The 23,810-nt window shown below is 37.5% G+C and overlaps 1 protein-coding gene across 2 annotated transcripts in view; it reads right to left on the minus strand.

The window, feature by feature from the left end:
- The window catches only part of MED13L (mediator complex subunit 13L), a 204,298-nt gene that overhangs the window by 161,017 nt on the left and 19,471 nt on the right, over window positions 1-23,810 (minus strand). For both annotated transcript variants that reach the window (XM_087768384.1, XM_087768385.1), the window contains exon 2: window positions 22,910-23,147. In XM_087768384.1, coding sequence (XP_087624510.1) covers window positions 22,910-23,147 — 238 coding nt within the window. The remainder of the gene's footprint in view (window positions 1-22,909; window positions 23,148-23,810) is intronic.

The raw sequence follows: 23,810 nt of genomic DNA on the forward strand, positions 1-23,810 counted from the left end.
TAACATTTAGCTACTGAATCGGCTGTCACAGACCTGACAAGGCATTTGGGCAGCGCAGAGCAAGTTTTACACAAAAGACATTAAGATCTCGCAACAGAAGAATCCACATATAGACAAGGACACGGTTTTGTTTTACACAATTTGCAAAGAAAATTCAGATTTAGCCACTGTAACATCAGCTTAAAAATAAAGAGACTTTCACGGGGCAGATGCTCGTTTAATAAAGTAACGGCAAACTGAATCCCTTTCATATTTTGACGTGTCTATTTTATCATAACACGGGTTCACGCGTAACATCTATCAACGCCATCTATTAGATGACCACAGACATACATACAGATAGTGCAGATTCAGAAAAACGTCGTCTAATCACTTTCTCCGCAGTTCTAATTGTGATGATTTCCCATAGCCTAACCTCAACTCGGTACGTGGAAGCTATGGCTGCTGCTTGGTTTTTTTTGAAGTTCAGGTGAATAAAATTCCGCCTGAAGTTATAGCTGTCTTTTATCCCATGGGGGAGGTATTTACTTTAGGAGGACGGCGACTGACACAGCGTAATGAAACTAGTTCTGCTATTCAAGAGAACTGAAGGCAGTTACGAGTAAACCATAGCGGCAATAAAACCGTTAGCATAAGGATGTACTTAAAAACATCAGAGATAGTACTTCTGCTTTTATAGGTAAAAAAGATCAAATGATATATGAAAATAGTCACTACTTCAATGCGCTTATAAAAGCCTTTCATGAATGTCAGGCAAGATGACAGAAATTAGAAAATACCTTCAGCCAAGTAAGACTGTGCCTTCATTCACAGAAACCATCTGCTTTTTGTTGCCTCTGTACTTTTACAATACTATCCAGAATCATGGTGTTCAGAGAAAGTGAACATGGAGGGGAAAAAAGGATTATTTACAGCAGTTCTATAGTCCTCCTTTTACTTAGATGCTCTATTTAAATATTCTGGCTGCTTCAACAGCCTAGTAAAACTGGCTTTTGTAGGCTGGACACAAAAAGCAAACAGGAGAAAAATTCAGCATTCTTCCCCCCTCAGCCAGAACACCCTGAAAAGAATGCAGTGTTTAAGCAAAGGCAGAGAGTAAGCTAATTATCAAGTACACAGCTGCTCCTACCTGGCATAAGGCAAAGGAAAAAAAAAAAAATAATACTATGAGTCATCAAATGCAGTTCCCAAATCTGGAAAACCCTTACAAAAATAAACTTCTACGAATAAGGGACTAGCTGTAGAGAAAAATTGCAATGCAGATAAAAAGATCATTATTTCAGAACGAAAAAACTATTTACAGTTTGGAAGGAAGAAGTTTTTTTGGCAAGGCAACTACTAAATATGTCATCTAGCTTAAACAACTTCTTTTCTTGTGGTCTGTTGTGGCAGAATGAGTGAAGAGATCTTCTACCATATTCTCTTTATATACCAAATACTGAAAGGGGGTGGGAGGGATTAAGAAAATCTTTCTTCCTCTCCGTTACCATCAGTACTTCTTGCCGTACGCCTTCACCGCCATACAGGGAGCTCCAGATCCTCAAGGAAGAATTCAGCAGATACTGCAGGCTGCGGCACAGCTCCCCACATTGCACCGTGCCACTCGCACCAAGAATGATCCAGCAGTTTTGCCAGTAGTGTAAGTTTTATGCCCTACTTTAAATAGGAAGAATAATCCTCACTTCCCAATTCTGCGGACACACTTACAGGCAAATAAATAAGCAATTGTTTATGTTTTGGCAGAATAGCACATCTGTTTTGCAAAGTCCTTACTTGTATAATTTCTCATCCATTTTAGAAAACAGCAAATGAGACTCCCAATTAGTAGCAAAACAAGAGAACTTGCAGTAAGAGATACCCACATTTTTGCTTCTTGACAGAACACATCGCTTGAAATTTTTGGTTTTCACTTTTGTTATTAACTTTATAGTTTCCCTCAGTTCTTTTGGGAGCCATTTCTTACAGTCACACACGGAATCACAGTTAGTGTTGAAATTATATTACGGTGGCCTTAAATTTGAAGATACTTAAATTAAAAAAAGATAGGAGCTGAAAACTTAAAGCCAGGTGTGACTTGGGAGGGGGTTGCTGTTCATTTTGTGAGCTTTTTGTGTTTTGTTTTTTTAACTCGGTGTTGTAAGACGTAACTAAGTTCTAAACCACCTAAATAACCACTTACATACAAGAGGTACTGCTGCCAGCATGTTCTCTTACTAAGACTCAGTAATCCAAAACTGAATTTGCTTTATTTCTCCTAACAGATATTTTTATCCAAAGTTCAAGCCTTGAAATTAAAACTCTTTCTGAGGAGAAATGCATCGGCTTCACAACCTGATCCCATGCAGCAGTTCCATTACAAGCTGCAAAATATCACCCAAATGTGTTGGAAATGCCAGTGGAAAGTCCCCTTTATGCCCAAATTGCCAGATCCCCTTTCAATTATTGCAAGCCTCATCTAGTTTATACTCCCACATTTCTTCCCTCCTAATAACAGTTACTAGAATTTTGCTTCAGGTTCATTTTAAAAGGAAGTCATTAGATTTACAATTAACATTCCAAAGTATTTCTTGTTTAACATTCTTCCATTGCTAATCATTTACCCAGTGACAAAGCAAGTTCAGTTGTTTTATAAGCATATGAATCTATGCACGATAAGGACGCAAGGAAAAACAAGCAAGATTTGTAGGTTCACAAAATTTAGCATGCAAAGAGAAAAAGCCCATATTTTACAGGAAGGTTGTCAAGTTTCCAACTTCCTTTCAAACCGGTCTTGTATTTCCAAATCTTGCATTTCCAATCAAAATTTGTTCAGCTCAAAAAAAGTTTCCTTTTGATACTTTCATCCCTTGATGTCTGGACAGGTTATCAGCAAGAAACAAGTTCCTGCTTTCCTTACTCTAAAAGCGTTTGGCTGCACAGCACCCCACTACAACAGAATTCCCAGAACAGACAGCAGGAGACCGACGCTTACAGAAGGGGGGAAAAAAAAAAAACAACAACAACAAAGCAAAACAAAAAAAAACCAAGAAAAAATCCCACAGCAAAACAAGCAAACAAAGAAGAAAATAAAAGAAAAAAAAAAATCATATACACCATTAGTGAGCACTGCTATAGACACCATCAGATCGGTAAAACTAATTATTTACGCTCAATTGCAGTATAATTCTTACTTCATCTCTGCTGCATTTCACAATGTTTTCTTAGTAGGTTTAATCAAATTTTCCAGAATCTCATTAGATATTTAAATAATGACATGCACACTTAATTTGTTAAAGAGAAACAGACTGGATTAAGGTTTTGCTTTGGCTCGTTCGTTAAGCATTAATTAGATTTTCCTTGTTGTTAAAAAAGGGATAAACAGGTTGCTCATTTATGATCTAAAACCAAATCTGCCCCCCCCCCCCCGCCCTTACCCACCAAAGTGTTTCTTCTAAGTGGACACTAGGAGATGACTGATACAAAAAAAATGGGTTACTTGTTATTAGTTTCTTTCATGCTCAGCAATGGCGTGAACACAAGCAGCTCCTCCTCTCCTGCTGACTGAAGAGGGCCTGTCCCCATCACTCGTTCCCTACGCAGCTTCGACTGGCGCCGGGCTCATCTTTAAAGACCAGAAAAGGGATAGAGGCACCTACTGTCCCCCAGGAATTTCCAAGCTTAGATTAAGATAAACACAGTAAAAAAAAAAAGGGGGGGGGGGCAGGATGACAAAACATGATATATTCCTAATGAATTACACAACAGACCTACATTTCATTGAGGATGAAGGACAGCAAGAATAAAATCTAAAGAATCAGCATGCCAACAGCAGCAACAACATTAACCTCCCGCGCCTCTCATCAGCCTCTTCAAGACGAGAAGAAACAACTATCGTGTATGAAGACAAAGGGACTGCTACGGTTCAAAATCCAATAGCGATGATGCACTTCCTTATTTACTCTGGAGTGCCCAAATCGACAGGGGATTCTGGTTAATACAGCAGACTAAATTTGCTACAAAGATGATAAAACCAAGTTAAGAAACTAAGTTTGCACAAAACACACAAATAGTACCTAAAAAGGGAAAATTATATTTTACTTTGGCCTCCTATAATGCTTGAACTCTCCCTTCCTAGGATCATCTGAGCTTATTCCACCTAGAAAATTCTCAGCAATCACAAAAACCCAAGACATTGGTGCCGTTCTTGATCTCTTGCCTGATTTTTGCGACATTGCAGTTTTTGCAGGTTGTGGTCTTTTGATTTCTACAGCTTAAGTACGGTACACTGTGTTAAGAGCACTTCCAGACTTGTGGTGTAAGATAAGTGAATGGTGGATATTCTCTGGACGCTTGCGACCTAAATGTCTCTTACATGGTTCCCAGCTATTGCAAGGAACTACAGCTGATTACACGGGCGATTCCTTCATGATTGCCCTTTATTCAGTACCAGAGAGAGCACACTGGGAGTACTGTGTCCAGTTCTGGGCTCCCCAGTACAAGACTCACATGAACAAACTGGACCGAGTCCAGCAAAGGGCCATGATGACGATTAAGCGACGGGAGTACCTGTCATACAAGGAGAGGCTGAGAGAGCTGGGACTGTTTAGCCCTGAGAAGAGAAGTCTCGGGGCATCTTCTGTTGTGTTTAAATATCTGATGAGAAGGAGTAAAGAAGATGGAACCAGACTCCTCAATATGAGCCAGTGATGGGATAAGAGGTAATGGGCACAAATGGAAATCACTTTTTTTTACCTTTTTTTACCTTTTTTTTTTACCTTTTTTTACTTTTTTGTCTGCCCTCAGAGATATTGAAAACATGACTGGATGTCATTCTGGGCCACCTGCTCTACTTGACCCTGCTTTGAGCAGGAGGGTTGCACTAAATACCCAGAGGTCCCTTCCAACCTCAACTACTGTATAATTCTACGATAATTTATCTTCCTAAAATATTAAACATAGCTGCTAGAACAAAAGGGAAAAACAGTCATCAGATAAAGGGTAATAAGCCTTTTTGCTCCTCATCAGAGCCCTGTTTTCATTATTGAATCACCAAGTCTCAGGGTGGGAGTTTTGAACATGTAACATTCCAGGTATTTAAAATGCCATTCAGTGCACACCTTCATGACTTTCAAGCCAAGCCTTTAGTATTGTATGAGACTCAAAAGATGAGTTGCTGCATTAAAAGCCAATTTTAAGAGGTATTGAGATGCTTTAAGGTATAGGCAAGCATCTAGCAGGCCTGTGAAGAGTGTCCTTCTATTGAAGATGACTATAAATCAAAGAATATTGCTCTACTAACAAAGGTATATAAATGCTTTATACAGAATGGTAAGAGGTTTTTAGCTTTGTTTTCTTTCTCCCAAAGATCCCAGAAGATATCCATTCCGTTAGGTCTAGCAAACACACGTAAGATTAAATTGGGCCATCCACAGCTCTAAAAAAAAAAATTTTGGTACAATAACAAGCATGCACTTCAAGTGACAAGCCAAATTAAACAATGGGTATTTTTATTTTAAAAAGATAAGTAAGTCAAATTAACGTTTTGTCCTCAAACACACACAAAAAGAAAGCATCACCTCCCGCAACTGAGTTCACAGAGGCAGCTGGAAAAAAAAAAGATATACGCTACAGGATCAAGTAAGGAATGGTGACGTAAAGCCTAGAATTCAGAATATACAACTCACACCGTATAATAAAAAGGGCAGTTGATCCTGGTTATAAGTTAATACACTCCAGATCATTCACAAAGCACAGTGTCTAGAGACACTTTGCATGCCATATGTTCATAGCATTTAATATTAAAAAGAGCCACAGAAAATAAAACTACAAGCCCGTCATTCTCAGGGTAGAACTCTAGAGAACGTTTTTACGGAGTTTAAGCTCAGAAAGGTTTACACATTCGCACCGCTTTATACTTCCTGAAAATGTTTGCTTCAGTTGATATTTTCCATTACGGTTGCAACCCCTGTCACTTGAAACACTACAATAACAGACACCCTAAAGCGTCGGTACAAAGCCAGAAGGAAAACAAGAGAAAGCTTAGAAAGAACATAGCCAATTCTGAAGCCAGAAGACACCTGTACAAATAGGGTTTTTTGAAGAAAAAAACCCGAAACTTTTTCCAGTGAAGAATAACCTCCCCAAAACATATAAATTAAACTGAAACAGTCTGGATAAAATCAAGAAAGTTCAAATGCACTTATAGTGCATAATAAAAGGATTGGTTTATTTGTTAGCTACAGTGATTTTTCCTAAGACAACATTCACCAAAAGACAAATATTTAATATTACTCAAAAGCAACAGTCACTGTTTAAAGCTGTTCTGTAAGACCAACAACTCTGTTAACCAGCCAGTGTTTATAACAAAAACGTGCTTTTTATATCAGACAGTTTGTGCTAACTCTGCAACATTTACAGTTCAGTACACTCTGTACCAATGGTACTTGCCAGAAATTCAGCACTCCAAAAGCATTTTCCTATTTGTTAACTATTTCTTTCAAAATAAAAGAACTAATCACAGTATTTTGAAATTCGCTTCACAAATATTTAACAAGAAATTAATTTGCGTAACAAAAATACAAGGAAAGACTAATGTAAATATAATAATAGCAAAATACTTTAAACTATGTAAATCATATACTCTGATGTTTTAGTTTTAATCCAGAACAACATGAAACCAGCCATTACCACATTACTTACAAGACTAAATCCAAGAGAAATCCAAGAGCCAGTAGAGTAAAGGCTTCTTGTCTTTTCCCAACTCTATTTCAATTGACCAGATAAAATGTAAAGGGGCTTTTGGATCTTAGTTCAGTAGTGGTGCCCATTTTTTTTAATATTTAATAAATATTGATGAAATGTTAAAATATTTAGTAACTTTAAAAGAGAAGGGTAGTTGACCTTACAGTTTAACGAAAGGGCCGGGAACACCGGCCCTCCTCACATACAAGCACAATACTGACGTTCAGAGTAGGAAAGCTTGCGTGGCATCACGAGGGAAACGTAAATCCACAACAACAATCTGCACACCTCCAGTGGCTGCATTGTCTCTTCATACCTAGAAACTGCACCTGAAACACAGGACTTTCAACATTTGTGTATAATTTCCAGACATTTGGCAGTCGACATGAATGACCCCCATAAGCCAACACTGCAGCAGAGCAGCAGAGTAACACGTATACAACCAATTCGACGCGCCCTGGCTTCATCAGGTTTATTGTACACGTGTCGAACAGACTTTCTCTACTTGCACACAAAGTCCAAGATGCAGCAAATCTCTTACACACTCAAACCAAACACAAATACATGTCGTCATGACAAATGGTGTCTCTTGAGGGAAAAAGTCACTAGGAACTAATGCCATCCATGCAATACACCTGCTGGAGACAAATAACAAACAAAAGCATAAATATGGGGCAACTCTGATCACCTGTGATCTATCGCTCCGCCAGTTCTGGTATATGCAAACCAGATTCCTTTTGGCAGCAATGAAGCTGGATCTCTGTTCCACATACATGCGGAAATACACCCCAACCCCAAAAGGGGACAACAGGGTCTGAACTGAAGGTTGATTGTTTAAACTAATTCAAAGCCATGCATGGTGAGGGCTTCTGGTCCAGCCGAAACAAACCCCTGGATTTCATATAGTGTGGGGTACAGGACCTTCAAACCAACTGCTTCGATCTACTGAATTGCTTTTATTTTGCTGAATCACTTACTAATATAGACATCACCTCTGAAAAACTTAATCTACTTTCACAAAAATCTGATAATGTAATTTCTGTTTAAGATGATTGTGCCCTAACACTTCTCCTGTGTCTCACCCTCTTAACTTGGACACTGCACAGGGCAGTCAAATTCTTTGCAAAGCTTCCATTAAATAAACTATCATTGCATAAACATAGCTACATTTTCACAGTACATACATTTTTGAAAACTCCCTTTATACATTGGCCAGCTGCAACACTGAACAGAAGCGACAACCAAAGTTAGGGTAGATGGCATAAAGTTTTGTGTATCCAAAGTTTCTGTATGCGTTTTTTTTTTTTGGTTGCAAATTTTTGGTTGCAAAATTTTGTATTTCTGACAATGACAGGGATTTACAACTGCAAATGCTCAACATGTTACAGTGACAGACTGAGGCAATACTTGCTGGTTTGCTACATATTGGCAAATAAAAGTTGAGTCTTTGTACTCTGAAAGCACTCTCTATTCTTTTCTGATGTATGTAAACAAAACACCTTAACTCCTTCAATTTTCTTCAAGCTCTATATATTCAAAGGCTTTTAAAATGTTACAGTTCATGGGGTTTCAGGGTTGTATTTTCTTTTTTTAATTTATAATCTCATCCCAGATGGGGCATCAAATGCACACAGCAGGATATCTTCCTTAAGCATTACTTTTTAGAGTTCTTTGTGTCATCATCCAACATTCTTAATCACATGAACGTCAGCATGAAGACTTAGCTGGCAGTAGTGTGAGCAGCAAAACACCAATACTGGATACCTGCTATTTTTAAACAATGCCTTTTCCCAATTTGCCCCTGCTACCAGAACACAGCAAGACAAGGTGAAGCGATAAGCAAGCAAGCCTTAACTTTCATTTACCATCTGCATTGCCTACTTGTTTATCATAGCACATAAAAGCAATCACGGACCAGAATCCCTCCTCCTCGGTCTGACGTCCTGGATACACATCCAGGATAACTTCACAAATTAAAGTGCTGAGGCAACTTAGATGGGGTGGCCAAGGGGGAAATGCTAAATACAAAAGCAGTTCCTGGTTACAACCAGCTCGGCAGCTAAAAATCCCAAAGCAAGAGTATCGTCTAGTCTCACAGCAACCTACTGAAGAGTTTACAAACCACTGTAAACAGCCAGATGAGAGCCAGTATAAGGATATGAGAGATTCAGCATTCAGGTAGCACTTATCCATTCCATTAGGAAAACAGGATACAAACAATTCCATTTTCAAACAGGCAAACAAGGTGGCCTGAACTGGTTTATTTTCCTCCACAGATCTCAGAAGACCGGTGTTGGGAAAGTTGTCCATTTCTATCACGGGTCCTACAAGTTACTGTTCTTAAGCCAAGACTGCTTAATATGTGCAATGCTGATACAAACAATCACAGAAAGCCTTTCGACAAATTGTACAGATAACAAGAAACATCATTTTTCGGCTACAGTCATTCATTATTCATCATAACAGGTTAATTTAAATGGCTACCTGGGACTAAGTGTTCACAGTTCCACAAAATTCAGACACTGTACTGTCACGTGTAATATGCAAACTCCAGAAAAGAAGAAATGGATCTGCTGACAACATAACTTCAAGCCAGAAGAGGAATGAAAAACTATAGCTCTGACACATATGGACTAGCACTAATGCCAATTAACTGCAGTTTGTTCTAGCATGAAATTATGAGACAGCATAATAGTACAAAAATCTTCTTATATGTGAATCACTTAAAAATGAATTAACAGAGGACTATTGCGTAGTTACTACTAGTTATCACTTTGAATACATTAAAACCTTTAGTTCCCCAGACCAATATTTAAAATAAAGAAGAAGCAGCAAGCAAACACAACCGCTTCATTAAAGTGATTACCTAAACTCTCAGAACAAGACTTAATTTGAATTAATAGTAAAGATAAAATTGACTGTATAAACGTGCCATACAGAAAGCATAAAGTTATAAAAAGCATTAAGTGGGTTGATGATATCACATACCGAACACCTGACGATTTCATTAAACACAAACACTCCCCTTTTCATATGACGTGATATGTGACGAGCAGTTAATATTTGAGAAAATCGGACGGATATCAAGCTAACAAAAAACTAGTGGAAGTCTTTAAGAGTTGCAGGACAGAGGCAGAGATTTTGCAAAGCAGCAGGAAAATTTGTACTTGAAACTACTACTGATATAGCCAAAGTGTGAATGTCAATACCACCCATGATTCATTCCAATGAAGAGTTATTCCATTGTTTGGGAGGACAGCTGAAGTGACAGTGACTTACGACGCTGCCTTAGGTTACCTATCCCTTATTTCTGCTTTAAAATGCTGTGGGTTGTTCTCTTAAAATTTCTGTTCTGGAGGCTGAGATCTGCTTTCCCCTAGCCACAGTCCCAAGGGGAGACCCTCAGCCCATTAGTTACATAAACTACTTCTATAGTCTTACCCACCTCAGTAGGTCATCTAAATATATGCACCAAGATTTAAAAACTGCAGTGCAATCAAAGCACTTTTTCTAGAACAGAAGAGCTGACAATTTATAGGCTATTCAGTTTTGCATGCTTTTATCGGGCTAGTTAGTTGAAAGAAAATGCACACATAATTACTTAATCCCATTAAAACAAAGACAAATGACAGTACAAAACTACAGAGCTCAGCAGTTTGAGCAATGAAAGATTCTGAACTAACATCATAATGAATCACGCAGCCTTATCAGTGTGCAGCTCCTTCCACATCCCTCTGTTATTTCAGCCTCATCAGCATCATGTTTCTTGTATATACCATTCAGCTATATAAAATGGTATCTTTAATAATGAATAGCTACCATAGATTTTCCAATGTATGAGTAATCCAAGGTCTCTACTTTTTCAGTGATTACATGCCAATTAAACTAAGCAATTAAATTCAGATGAAAATCCTAAAAAGTCAGTTGCTTCTCCCGACATTTGGGAAGGATAGGGGAGCATAAGCAGGAGGCCTACAGAGATAGCAAGTGGTAATCTGGGTTTGGTTTTTTCTTTTAATATATCTACCATGGCCCTCCTACAGATTTTGTATTTTGGCCAGTTTTGAGTTCAGAAACTTATTTAACTCCCATTCAGTGCATTATGTTAACAGACAAGATGTAAACTGTACTCACTTACTGAAGAAGGAAAGAAAAAGCAAACAAACATCTTTTCCTAGAGGATATATAACACGTTTGCTGCTAAGTTTACTACTGGGGAATAAATAAATAAAAATGTAAAATAATTGTAAAACCACAGAGAGAACTGAACTCATGTAGATTCCCATTCAATTCAAAAGTTACCTCCTCAAGGATAGTAATGGGGTTTTTATACATATATATTTAATGAATCTATAAGCATTACGATCTTTTGGTTAGATTGTTAACACACAATAATCTGAGCACTTTAATTTGACAAGTTGCTAAAACACAGGATCAGCCATACTAAAAGCTGAGCATCTCTCTGTGGCACCAAGTTTAGACAGCCGTCTAGGACAGGCCATGCAAGTAAACAACGAAGAGCGCTTATGTGTAATGTTTGCTCACCAATTATACACGTTTTTCGGGCTTACTGAGAAACTTCCAGGACAAGGCCAGGCAGGAACCCATACACCAAAAAGGGAGGCGTTAGGAATTTGAGTGCCATAGTGTCTTTCTTTTGAAGCTAAGCAGTGACAGTCTCGCAGGCAAAACATTTTTCTTCCCACTTTCCATGCCTTAACTGTGGTTTACAGCAAAAGAAATAATAATGAATAAAATAATGCTTACTACAATCTGGTTTAGTTTAGGAAAAGGGCTCAGGGGCGGGGGGGGACCGAGCAATAATTCTACATACATCTGGGACAGCGTGTATCTGTCTAGAAGTTATACATTTCAATGGATAGCTTCTCCAGGTACAAAGTCTCTCTAGAGAGACCTCAAACACATTGCTGTTTATTACTCTCAGCTTTACCTCATCTGCTGATTAGCTCCTGAAGAAATTATTTCCCATAGAATGGGAAAGGGAACAGACGAGTGGGAACTCCTCCATTTGGATTGCAAAACTCTTCTGGGTATAAACTCTAGCTCTGAGTTTGTGCAGAGTCTAAGACAGAGGATCAGGGGACCTTAAAGCTGGAAGCACCAGCAAGCCAGCAGAAAAGAAGCAGCAGCGATTGCTGATACCACTTCACAGTTTTAGTTTTAGTTATTTATATTCTTTCCATTTATTACTGCAACAAACAAGGAAAGAAGAACCACCTTTACATTCCAGGTGTTGAATTAGCTGCATCTGTTTCTTTTGCAACAATGAAAAAAAACCTCTTGTCTTCATAATTGCTCTTATTATGTTGCAGCAATGAAAAAAATCTTACTTTGCTTTTTAAAGAAATTCTGAATTGGACTACTAATCGAGGGCTGCTAAGGACGGCAACAGAATCCTTAAGTTATTTTTAAGTTATTCAAAATATAACGCTAGTACAAAATAAAATGTTATCTTTCAATAAGCCAATTGCACGTTAAAGCAAACCTATAAAACTTTTGTCAGAAGCACATATTCCTCTTGATAAGCAGCCTTTTAAAGTGGCAGAATTCCCAGGCACATTCAGGAATCATCGGAAAGAGCAGGATTTTCAGTTAAGCCTTTCGTCATTCTATCCTGACCCAACATAGTCCGACATCATATCCATTGCGTAACCAGAGCGGAGAACGTCAATCAAATACAGAAGCCATATGCGCTTTATAATCACACTGCTTATTACCCTGGTATTAGCAGAAATAGCATCCTTTTCGGGGGGGGGGGGAGTGGCGGGGAAAGACACAGGAGACAAAACCCACACACACTTCCCCCCTCATTTGCCTTAGAGAACAGATTCCAGTGAATTTTGTTGACATCTGTTGCAAAATACTGCACAGAATAAATTTTACTGAACTCCGAAGGGGCCAAGAGATTTAACTTTCATGCCCCAATTGGTTAACCAACTCTCCAGAACCATAAACACATAAGACTATAAGCCCTCCTGTTCCCCCTGTAGACACAATAATGATTTTCATACTTCTCATCTCTTTAGAGAGCATTAAAGAATACATATGAAATTCTTAAAGCTGTTCAGGTAAAAAAAAAAAAAAGAAAACCAAACCACTGTACAACGATACTTTCATCACCTATGATTTGAAGTTTCCCTTGGCTGTAGAAAAGGTATTACGGAAAAGACAGAGCAACTAGAATGTCATGGAACAAGCTGAACTATAAAAAAAAAAAAGGAAAGTTTTCTTGAAAGAGAGGTTTATTTCCTGGAGTCCTGCTTAGAAACTGCCATACCTGCCATCTTCAATTCTTCCTTCTGAGACCAAGTTTATCACTATACGCTCCGTAATATAGAAATGTCACACTTAAATTTCTCCAGAAATTTGAGGCGCTAACTTTGCCCGGTTATTTGTTACTATCCACCCATCAATTTCTTATACGAATTTGTAGCACTTCCGCTTGACCCCTTTGTCCCACCGACCATTCCAAAGCACAAAATGCCCCAAGATTTTCTGAAAATCCAGGAAAAGACTGGCAAATACTGTACCAGTAGAAAACAAAAATTAGGACTGCAAAGGTCTTTTAGCAAGAAGGGCTGTTTTCAGGCCACGGCTTTTTCACGCAGAGGCAGGTACTTCAACCTGCAGCAATGGGCCACGAGGGGCACCTGCGTTTAACTGTGCTAGATCACAGAAGCAGCAGTGGTCTCATTCCAAGTCAAAATTACAGATGGTAAAAGGCAGAAGCAAACTAAGCGAGCTGGGGGCTGCGATGCTCCAAACCTTGTCATCGGCCGTAACAGAACCTGAAACAGGGACTTGTCTCACGCCAGCCTGTACCTGAACTAAGAGAATACGAAGACAACTGAAGTGCATTTTTATGGCTAAAGGGAACACGACAGTCAATTTTCTGATATTGGACAAACTGGGCCCAGGTAGATCCGTTACAAGTTATGCTTACACTGCTCAGTTGAACGAGAAAAAATTTAAAGTGTGATTTAGATCACGAGAATACAAAAACTTTTCAGTAGCGTGCCTTTCCTCTAGCGTATACTTTTCCTTCAAACTACTTAAATGTTACGTATTGATAAATCAATCTAACACTGCTTCACTGGAAGTTCAAGTTCTAGTTGTCATTATATGAGTGACTGCAACACACAGCCGTTTGTTTTTTTAAACAAGGAACTAATATTTAACTAACAGCAAAACTCCACACTCTTCCTTTTGAAACCCACAATTCCCATGGGCAAAGAGCAAAGGTAAGAATTCAACCTCATTCTTAACCTATTCCACGTGCTGCAGCTCATTTTGGTTTGCACTTGTTCCTCCTCTTAATTCTATGCAAGAATATTTTTTTGCTTGCATATTTATGGCATCCTCTTTTGGAAATGACATCTTACAACCTCAGCATGCCCTGTAGTTTCAAATAAACATTAGGAAACAGACTTCACGTTTCAAAACCTTCGTTCTCAGTGTACCATATTGCTTCTTAAATGTCACGGCCGATCACTGACACACTGAACCATAGATCAAATCTTATTCTAAATTGCCATATGTACACGTTTCTAGGTATCCAATCTACTTGTAATACAGATTACTGTTAAAGCCTTGGATAACTAAGTGCATATGTATAATTAAGTCCACTTAAAATGAAACTAGCCTCCAGACTGGGGTATAAGAATTTTGTATCAAGATTTATAACCTTTAATAGGAGCATTAAAATAAAGTAACTTTTATGTAATGGAAAACATACCTCCTTAAAGAGAAGCTATGGGTTCACTTTAGAAGAGTCATGTTTCTGTGTTTTCTGTTTGCAATCCAGTAGCATGTGTACGTCACTAGAAGTTCATTGATTATTCTATATATGGCATTACCAAAATGCAATTGTATGTGAATTTTTTATTATTATTTTTTGAAGATGGCATTTCCTCTATTTGAAAAGATGAGATTTACCACGAGAGCTTACCCTGTGTTCTTAGGATTACTCAGTGCATGAAAATACAAACATCAGTAATGAGATCTATTAACGCGGATTTCACTTCAAGCTAACTTAGATTTACTTCACACAGTTAAGTGAGTTCATTTCACTGCAAAAAAAAGATTCCCTGAAGCAAAAAACATCAACTACTGTGGATAATATTGCCCAACACATTGCTGAAAAATAAATTCTACTGATTGGATTTTTTCATTTTCCCCCCTCAAGCAGCACTTTTAAAAATACAATCTTTTAATGATTGTTTAATTTTCATGTAACTAGAATATAAATCCTTTACATACTGCTTTGCTGCAGTATAATGTCTCATTTTTCATGGAAAAAACCTAATTACGTGGTTCACCGAGTTGCCTGTGGTAACCCATCAATTTTATTTACATTCAAAAGTTGGACTTCGGTTTGGTCTCAACACTCTAGTTAATTCCAGGCACATTTTATACAATAGTTCTCTCCAATTCATTAGTAAGACCTCACTCTAGCTTTTATTTGAAAAGGACTCTGAGCTACTATAACCTTGTTTCAGATTTCCACACTTTCTGTACAGTACCACATTTGTAGCGCCAATTCTACTCCGCCCTTAAATGTACGCGGTTTGCTATGAAGTCGAGTCTTACTGGAAGAGTTCTGCAAAAGAATCATTAAACGCTCACTACAGAATGCAGCTATTACTATTTCACAATGAATTCATTTTTCCACAAAAACACAAACAGAAAAACAGTAACTGTTGTGTAGCCAATAAAACTTAAAGATCAATTACTCAACATTTCAACTATTTCAATTGAACTAAGCTAATATTTTGAAAGCAGGAAGATTAAAAGGAAGAAGTATGGTATTCAGTAGAGAATTTCTTGGCTTTACCTTCCATCAGTGTCTTTCCTTCAAACTATTTTCAGAAGGTAATTTGTTGCAATTAACAGTAAAGCCTCCAAATTTCCACATATAAGGTTTTAAATGTTAATTTAATTCTTGGGAGATTAAAAAAAAAAAAAAAAAAAAAAGCAAGCAAGCATTAGGCTATCTTACATACGACCCTCAGGTAGATTTTATATTTTTTTTGATACCTTTTAGACTTAGATGTCACAGACTGTAAAAAGGGGGGAAAAAGCAGTATGTTAGAATGGTACGTCATTAACTAGAATTGATAATGAAGTCGTGTATGCCATGGGTGCTCATTTGATACTACTCTGAACACTGAGATTCGCTGTTGGGGTTGAGAGAAAAAACACTGAAGAAAAGAAGAATTAAGGAAAAGGTAAGCGCAATCTGGCTTCTAAAAGGGAGACTCAGATTTGATTTTTATTTTTTAACAACTCATAGCCTTGTTGTCTATAACCGTAAGCCAATTTTAAAGTAAAAAGAGGGAAGAAGTTGGGATGGTGGGAACAATATTTATTTTAAAAAGAAAACAAAATAAAACGAAGACGTCTTGCCCAGACACAATAAGGCTCTTGTCAACCTCATGTGTATAAAAGGAGTTGGCATTTTCCCATGAAGCAATTCCTTAATCCCAAATGATGGCATAATAACCTCATTTAATATGCCTCCTTAAAAGAAAAAGTTTATTTTGTCTAAGCTGAACTTCAACTGGCAATCACTGGACACCAATTAACGGTGTCAAATATAAGGGTCACAGAACAATTCTGCAAGACGAGAAAGTAAGAATTCACTTTTAAATTCTATCTTTTTTCCAAAAGAACGTAAAAGTTTAACTTTGTTTTCATGTCTTTGGAAATAATCTATGCTAGGCAATTAAGAAAATGCAAATGACTTGACTTATTGAAAGTAATCAACCCAGAAACAGACTTTTCAGTAACTTAATATTCCAATAAAGTCTTCTGTCATGTGAACCTACTTGCTAATTCCACTCTTAACTCAAGAACTGGCAATTAACCATTTTCAGATTTCACTTCAAATTATTAATAAGTGGTACTCAGCTGCTTGATATTCGTAGCTTCTTTTTAAATTGAAAGCCTTCAAGAATGCTTCCATTTCTGCTCCTGTGAGATTCCTTTTATTCCTCGTTCGTAAACTGCTTTTCCATATGTTAGCTGGTCTCTTTCTAAACAATACTGAGCATGACAACAGTTACGGGTTTTATGTAGTTACCTAGAGTACATAAAACAAATTGTTGTAATGCACATTCCATGCTTGTACACCCTTCAACTAAGCCTGTCAAAGCAGGAAACAAGGAGATAACCTTTTGGTAATTTCAAGAAAGTATCAAAGCTAGCCATAATGAAATTTCAGCAGCAAAACATGCCCTTCTTTCCCACTTTCATAATCTTATAATAGAACGAAAGACTTAAGAGCACTTTCATTAAAAGCAATACTATTAATTTGTATACCCGTTTCACAGGGAGGGGTGCTTATTCTTGATTTTACGCATTGCTTCACACACTTAAAGTCCATTTCAACGGACAGGAACAGCTTCTCATTCAATAATTAACATATCTCACTACATGGCAGCTAAGAACATATTTCATATCTCCTGAAAGAGTTCCCAATTCCTTAAAACTACAGTACATCAAACACAGTACCTTGAAAGAACCTTAAATAAGACTACTTTAAATTGAAATGGAAAGGAAAGGAGCCTTTTCACTCCTTCTTTATCTTCTTTTACATTAGCAGAACAAAAAAATATTTTTTTTTCTTTTTTTTTTTCAAAATTGAAGTTTGCCATTATTTTTCTATAAATCCCTAATAAATACTGAAAAGCACCATCTACTTAACATTTATAGGTTAAACGTTTACTTGATTTAGAGGACTTAACTGATAAAATAAAATTCAGAATCTGGAAGTTAATAAGTGAGCATCAAGAACCCTATTTAGTTGTAATAAAATTACCTAAATTGAGCTCTGGCAAGTTATTCTTCTCAGGAAAGATGCCTGAAAACATAGCTGGCATGCTGTGTTTTCCTCTACGTGAAAATCTACCCAGCAGCAATTTGCAGGTAGAGAAACAAGAGCAGAAATTAAGTCCGGGCCACAACTATATGATCTAACGTAGATGCCTTGCAAAAAGTCCTTCCTACAGCTAACATTTTTTCCCCTCGACATTTATCAGCACTTGGGGATTACAACTGCATCAGCCCCACATGCCAGGAATTCATAAACAGGAATGAACTGAAGCTCCATGTTCTTCCTGTCATGGAACAAATTTTAACTACATTTTTAAACCTACCAAGCTGTGAATATCCTTAACAATAATCTTTCAGGAAAGATTCACCGAATTAATACAAGATAATCTATTCTTCAGAAGAGTTTCCATCAAAATCCTGATGTTCTACATCCAGTATAGTACAAAGGTTATTAGCATCTTTTTTGGGGGAAGCACCTCCAGAAATTAATGGATCAAGTGCAGTATACCAGACAATACATAAAAACAAAGACTTTGGCTCAAAAGAATTCGACCCACAGAAAAATAGTAACATTATATATACCACCTTTCCGTCACAAGCCCTTCCCCCTACAACAAAAAGGTTGCATGGGAACAACTGTCAATCTAATCTATTTAAGGGGAAAAAAATTCTTTAAGTGAATTTTAAAGTGAGAGCAAGTCAAGAGTTAACTGCAACTTTACCAACACTTCAAGGATGATCGTCCCAAGAGCAGCAAAATGCTAAAACTGTATTTATTTTCTCTCAACAAGCTTTGTACTGTTAAGCTTCTATTTTGAAACTACATGATGAAGCACCTGTCACAATACAGGGTTTTCACTTCTGTGCCATGCATTGCTTAGGCCAACAATAACAGCTGGAGGGTACAGACGGGGGTCTGGGGTTTCTCACCGATGCCCTAAGTTCCTCATGTTCGTTTGTCTTGTCTCCATAGATTCGCAGAGGAACAAATGTGATGGCAATCCCAAATACCTACCAGAATCAGTAATTTCAGGCAAACAAGTCTATCGTTCTTTAAACGAAACGGCATCCTTCTATCAAACGCCCAGAATCTTGGTTACTCATTCTCAAGATGCTGTCTAACATTTTGACAGTCTTCCAGAGTCCACCTCCAGGGTCAAGACGATATTCTCAGTAGCAACGCACATCAGAATGCCTGCATTATTCCTGATAATTCAAGTATTCTGTCCCACAGGTGCAACAGAGAAAGCTGAATATATCCGTAAGCTCAATATGCAGATTACAAGTTTACAGAAAAAACTGTCCGACAAAAAGGTTGTTTAAAATGTCAGACATAAGTATTCTTTGCAAAAGCAAAGGCGGCAGCTAAGGAACAGATATCACCTGCTCATAATCTGCATAGAATGCATAGGGTACAAGTGTAGGGTGGGAGAAAAGAGAAAAAACCCGAGAGTCAAGTACAAATTCTCTGCGGTGCTCCAGATGGTATTTGGTCACCAAATGCAAATGAGATCACTGCAACTTGCAAATCTACAACTTTCCTGTCAAAAAACCTGCCAACAGTAAGATACTACCTCCTCTCCATTCCGCTGCTTCTGTAGAATTTACCAAAAAAAATATTTTTATGGGAGAAGGTACAGCAGCTGTAACACTTGTCAAACCTCTTCAGGCAGTAATATCATTAAATAGCACTTATCCTTGAGAAAACAAAACTTCCATAACCAGAACACTCCCAGCTTTTTCAAACTTGTAAAATCACTCAATTTTTTTCTCCCACTCAGTGACCCCATACCAATTAGCTTTTTTCACTTGGGACAGAATAAAGATCTTCCACCTTTCTTCAAATTTAAAATCCAATCATAATAAAAACCAGAACACCACAGCTGTGGCTGGCAGGAGAAAGAAATGTAGGAGTGTGTGCAAGAGACACACCTATGAAATTCGCAGCTGTCTAGCTAATCTAACTACTTAACTGATCTAGAGCTGTTCTGCAAATAATTGTTTTTACTTAATCTCCCATGACAGCATTTAATTATCAACACAGTTTTGGAAAGCTACTACATAAACAACTGTTCCTAGTACCTCCTGTTTATAACTACTAAGTTGTTTTCCCTATGACTATTTGAAATTCTTTTATTAAAGGCAGATTGTTGTTTCCGAAATCATCTACCTTGAATGTTTTAAAGATAAGGCAATGCACACAGCTCATATGCAAAACTTTAAAAAGTGTTTCTGAAAGAAAAGTCTCAGTCTAGACTTCTCATTTGGGTAACCAAAGTACTAAATGTCATACAATATTATTTGAGTGACTCCATTATTCAGAAAAATCAATAATTCTAATTTAGACTTCAATGAATAAAAGATAAAGACCTAAATTTAAATTGCCACTAAATTTTTATTATGCTAATGAAAATTTCACTTTTAAAGCACAAGTCCTAGGCAGGAAAAAAGAAAGCCAAAACACTGTGAGCAACTTCATACTTGGTAAGAATTCATGATCTTATTAACAGCCATTATTTCCTAAAGTTCATCTCAAAAGACAGGATTTGTAAAGCTGAAAATGTGTCGAATGGACTCTAGTCTTCCACTTGGATTTGCAGTGTCAGACTTCTGGGACTCGCGCTCCTAAAAGCCTGAGTACAAACGCAAAAGCAAAGCTCTGGTCACTGAACTCCAAGTTACCGACCCCAGTGACAATCCAACCCCTACGAACGAGATTTTAAGCCAACGCAGCTCATTTCACAACCAGGTTACACCAAAACAAGCAGCGTGCTACGGTGGCTCAGCTGGCAGGCAAGTAAATTACTGTGCTTCAGTAGCTTACTTATTTTCTGTTTGTATGCGCACATGCAAAGTCCTTTATATTTTCAAGAGCATGTAAACTCGGGAAACTAATTTCAATTATCAAATATTTGAGTACTGTGGTCTGCTTATACAATAAAAAGCAAAATAACCTTGTTTCTTCTGCCTTGCTGTTGCATGAAACATTGAACACAGTGTCCTCTCGTATTTCAAGGAATCAATGTACATAAATGCTTCATTCTGGCAGAATTTGATGTTCAATATTTTGTCAATACTGATGTTTGAACTGTAAAAACAACTACTGAGGAGAGCAAGACAACCCTATCAACAGTAGATTTTATAACACTTTTACAATTACCTCTCACTTTATTATCTGATCAGTCACTGCAAGCGTTTCAATGTGCTTTTAATATGGAACGAGTAAACCTATCATTATACGATTTAGACACGTTACAAAGAATTCCAAAACCTGCAGTGGAAGGGAGAAGAAAAGGAGATTACTTCCCAAATTCTTGCAGGGTCCTGACAGTTCACGGGAGCATATCCCTTTTTCCTTCAGTTACCATGTACTTCATTCCCCTAAATGAGTTACGCACAGTCCTCCTTTCTCCATCTCCAAACTCAACTTTGCATCTCTTCACATCCCTCTGCGCAGTCTTTTTCTTTCAGACTTCCTTACTTTAATTTGAGAGAGCACTGCAAATAAGGATCACTCAATGACAGTGCTATTGTACCAGGGCAGACCTATCTTTTCAGTTCAGCTGGCTGCAGTGTTGGGAAACCCACTACGCTCGGACTGTTTTTTATCAGTGTGATACTGCTGTTGTTGACATTTAAAAAACAGTGCTCTTGCAGACAATTTTCAGATTTAATTCCACTTAAAAATTGTTGTACTGAAGGCTCCAGCCCAGATGCTTCATAAAATTTTGGGCCAGGCAAAAAAAAGCATCGAAGTGATGCTATTCTCTATTTGCTATACTCTGCCCCATACTGTACTCGAGCAGGTTCACCCATTCATACATTTAAATGCCTCGCCAGACCATTATCACTGGAAGTAGCATTATATGGTGTAACCAAGATGCTAGATATAAACAAGCTACATCAATTTACAACAGAAACAGAAGCTATCACCTGCAACTCCCCTCAAATAAAAAGACACTTAAGTCCCACATACTGCATTTGAAATATTAAATAAACTATATTTCACAAAGAGAAAAGCATATATTATTAAAGCTTTGCTGGGTAAGTAGAAATATTACCCACACCTTCATTCAAAACAGGTGCCTCATAAAAAATTTATGTCAGTGGAATGGCTCGGTGCAGCACTTCTGAGCCATCTCTTTAATTATACATGATCACATAGCTACCTGCATGAAATCCGCCTAAAGATACACAGTGTTTCTTATCTGTGATTTCACAGGCTATAATTACCAAATAAACAATCTGGTATTCATGAAAGTATGAAGTTTGTAATGGTCTGAAGATAGGTGGTTAGAACAGGGTAACAATAAGAAAATGAACATAGCATAACCCAGGACCAAAACGGTGGGTGGTAGAGGTAGGGAGATAAAGGACAACTAAAGCACACTTGACAAATACAATATTCTATATATTTGAACTGGCATACACATTTTATCACCAAGTAACCAGAAGGTCTAAAGGATGAAAATTTATTGCAAAAACCAAGGAGCTGATCCTTATTATTGGTTTGGGTTTGGTTTTTTTTTACTACTATTATTATTCCAGGATTAGAGAACTTTCATTGTTTTCATCCAAGACATGAGAGGTAAAATAAGAGACAAGTATTCATGCAGTCTAATAAAATACCTTTTAAACGTTAAAGTTTTCAGGGAAACTAGGTCTACTCAAAGCAACAATACATCATTGAAAAGGAATTAATATATAGTGGACAGTCACAGCCAAAAAGGATCACAACAGATAAAGTTAGTTTTGTTGCATGATTTTGAGGCTACACGTTCTGGAGGCACTGAAGACAATCAAGGTGCATAAAACTTACAGTCACATGAAATTATTTTTGTCCTACCTTCCCCTTCCTTCCTTTTATTACATTCACTTGTTGCAACTTGCCTCCATTTATGCTCAAATCCTGTAGCATGACCAACATGGCAAGTTCTGACCTTGCAGATTTACCTGTGGTGCCATGGAGTTTAGCTGATGAAATAACACACCTATACTGCAGTCAGGTATTACCCCAGGCCAGAATTTTTCTTTATTATTATCCTCTGAACTAGAATTTACTCTTACAGCGCATCTGAGATTTCACAAACATCTAAGTAATGACGCTGGATATAGGTCTCCTAAGTTCTTTCAAGTTTTATTTTGCATTTATCTGCAGATCGCTTGCAGCAGAAATGTCAAATCTACAAGCTTTTTTTTTCTTTAGGTCTTAATACATAAATTGTAACAAAAATCACATATGGTACCAAGCTAAAGCCTTTAACGACAGAGTTCCTTTTTAACTGGAAAAAAAAAAATATAAATAAATCAAGAAAAAAGAATGAGAATAACTTACTGTGCAGTTCACGATGTATCACATCTACAAGATTTGGTTCATCTCCCCACCAGAATATCCACAGTTCCTTACAATCCGGTTTGACGTCACGGCGCCACACACAAAGCAAATTGGCCTGCAAGCAGCGGATGAAGCTGAGCAGAATTGGATCATCCTGTGCTGGGGCTGAAATGATAGGGCCACAGTCCCCATGACCTTCAAAATTGTACCTACGCCATTTGATGCCTGTAAGTTCAGCCTACGGGGGAAAAAAAGAAGAAAAAAAAAGCCATTAAATCACTCTATTTCAACATTTAATTATATTCATAGTACTGGTTTGTTTCATTTTCATTGTTTAATTCCTAGAATTTAGCTCTAAGCAGCCACAGTGAAAAAATCCTTCTATTCCCATATTTTCCTCTTTTCTACCTCAAGGAAAAAGGAAAACAACTTCAGAAACAGCACTGAGTAAACCTGGCTTACCCCTGCATTTAGGTTTTTCACCACAACCTGACTCATTTCCAGCAGATTCATTCATTTTTAACCTTACTGTTATCTTATTGTAATCTTACAAATTAGAAGGGGAAAAAACCAAAAAGACAAAACGCCAAACAAAGAGGGAGAAGGAATAAGGCCCACTCCCTATATGCTGCTTGGTGGTCAAGTGAGTGCAGTGTCAGCCCAAAAGTTGACCACCTGAAAGTCACAAACAGAAAGCACTACAGGACTTAAGAAAACAAGTGACTTATTGAAAATGGTGAAATAGAGTTTCATATTGTGATGTTACAGGTTTATCACACATGCTTTTTATTTTTATTCTGCTCAAATGAACAAAAACAGAACAAGGAAAGTTGCCATTTACTGTCTCTTGACCAGACAGAATTTTCTTATTAACCATCAGGGAAGAATAAAAAGTACAAGA

The sequence above is a fragment of the Nipponia nippon genome, unplaced genomic scaffold (genome assembly GCF_047370975.1).
Source record: "Nipponia nippon isolate SJK-2023a ecotype South Korea unplaced genomic scaffold, ASM4737097v1 scaffold_30, whole genome shotgun sequence".
In the NCBI taxonomy this organism is placed as follows: domain Eukaryota; kingdom Metazoa; phylum Chordata; class Aves; order Pelecaniformes; family Threskiornithidae; genus Nipponia; species Nipponia nippon.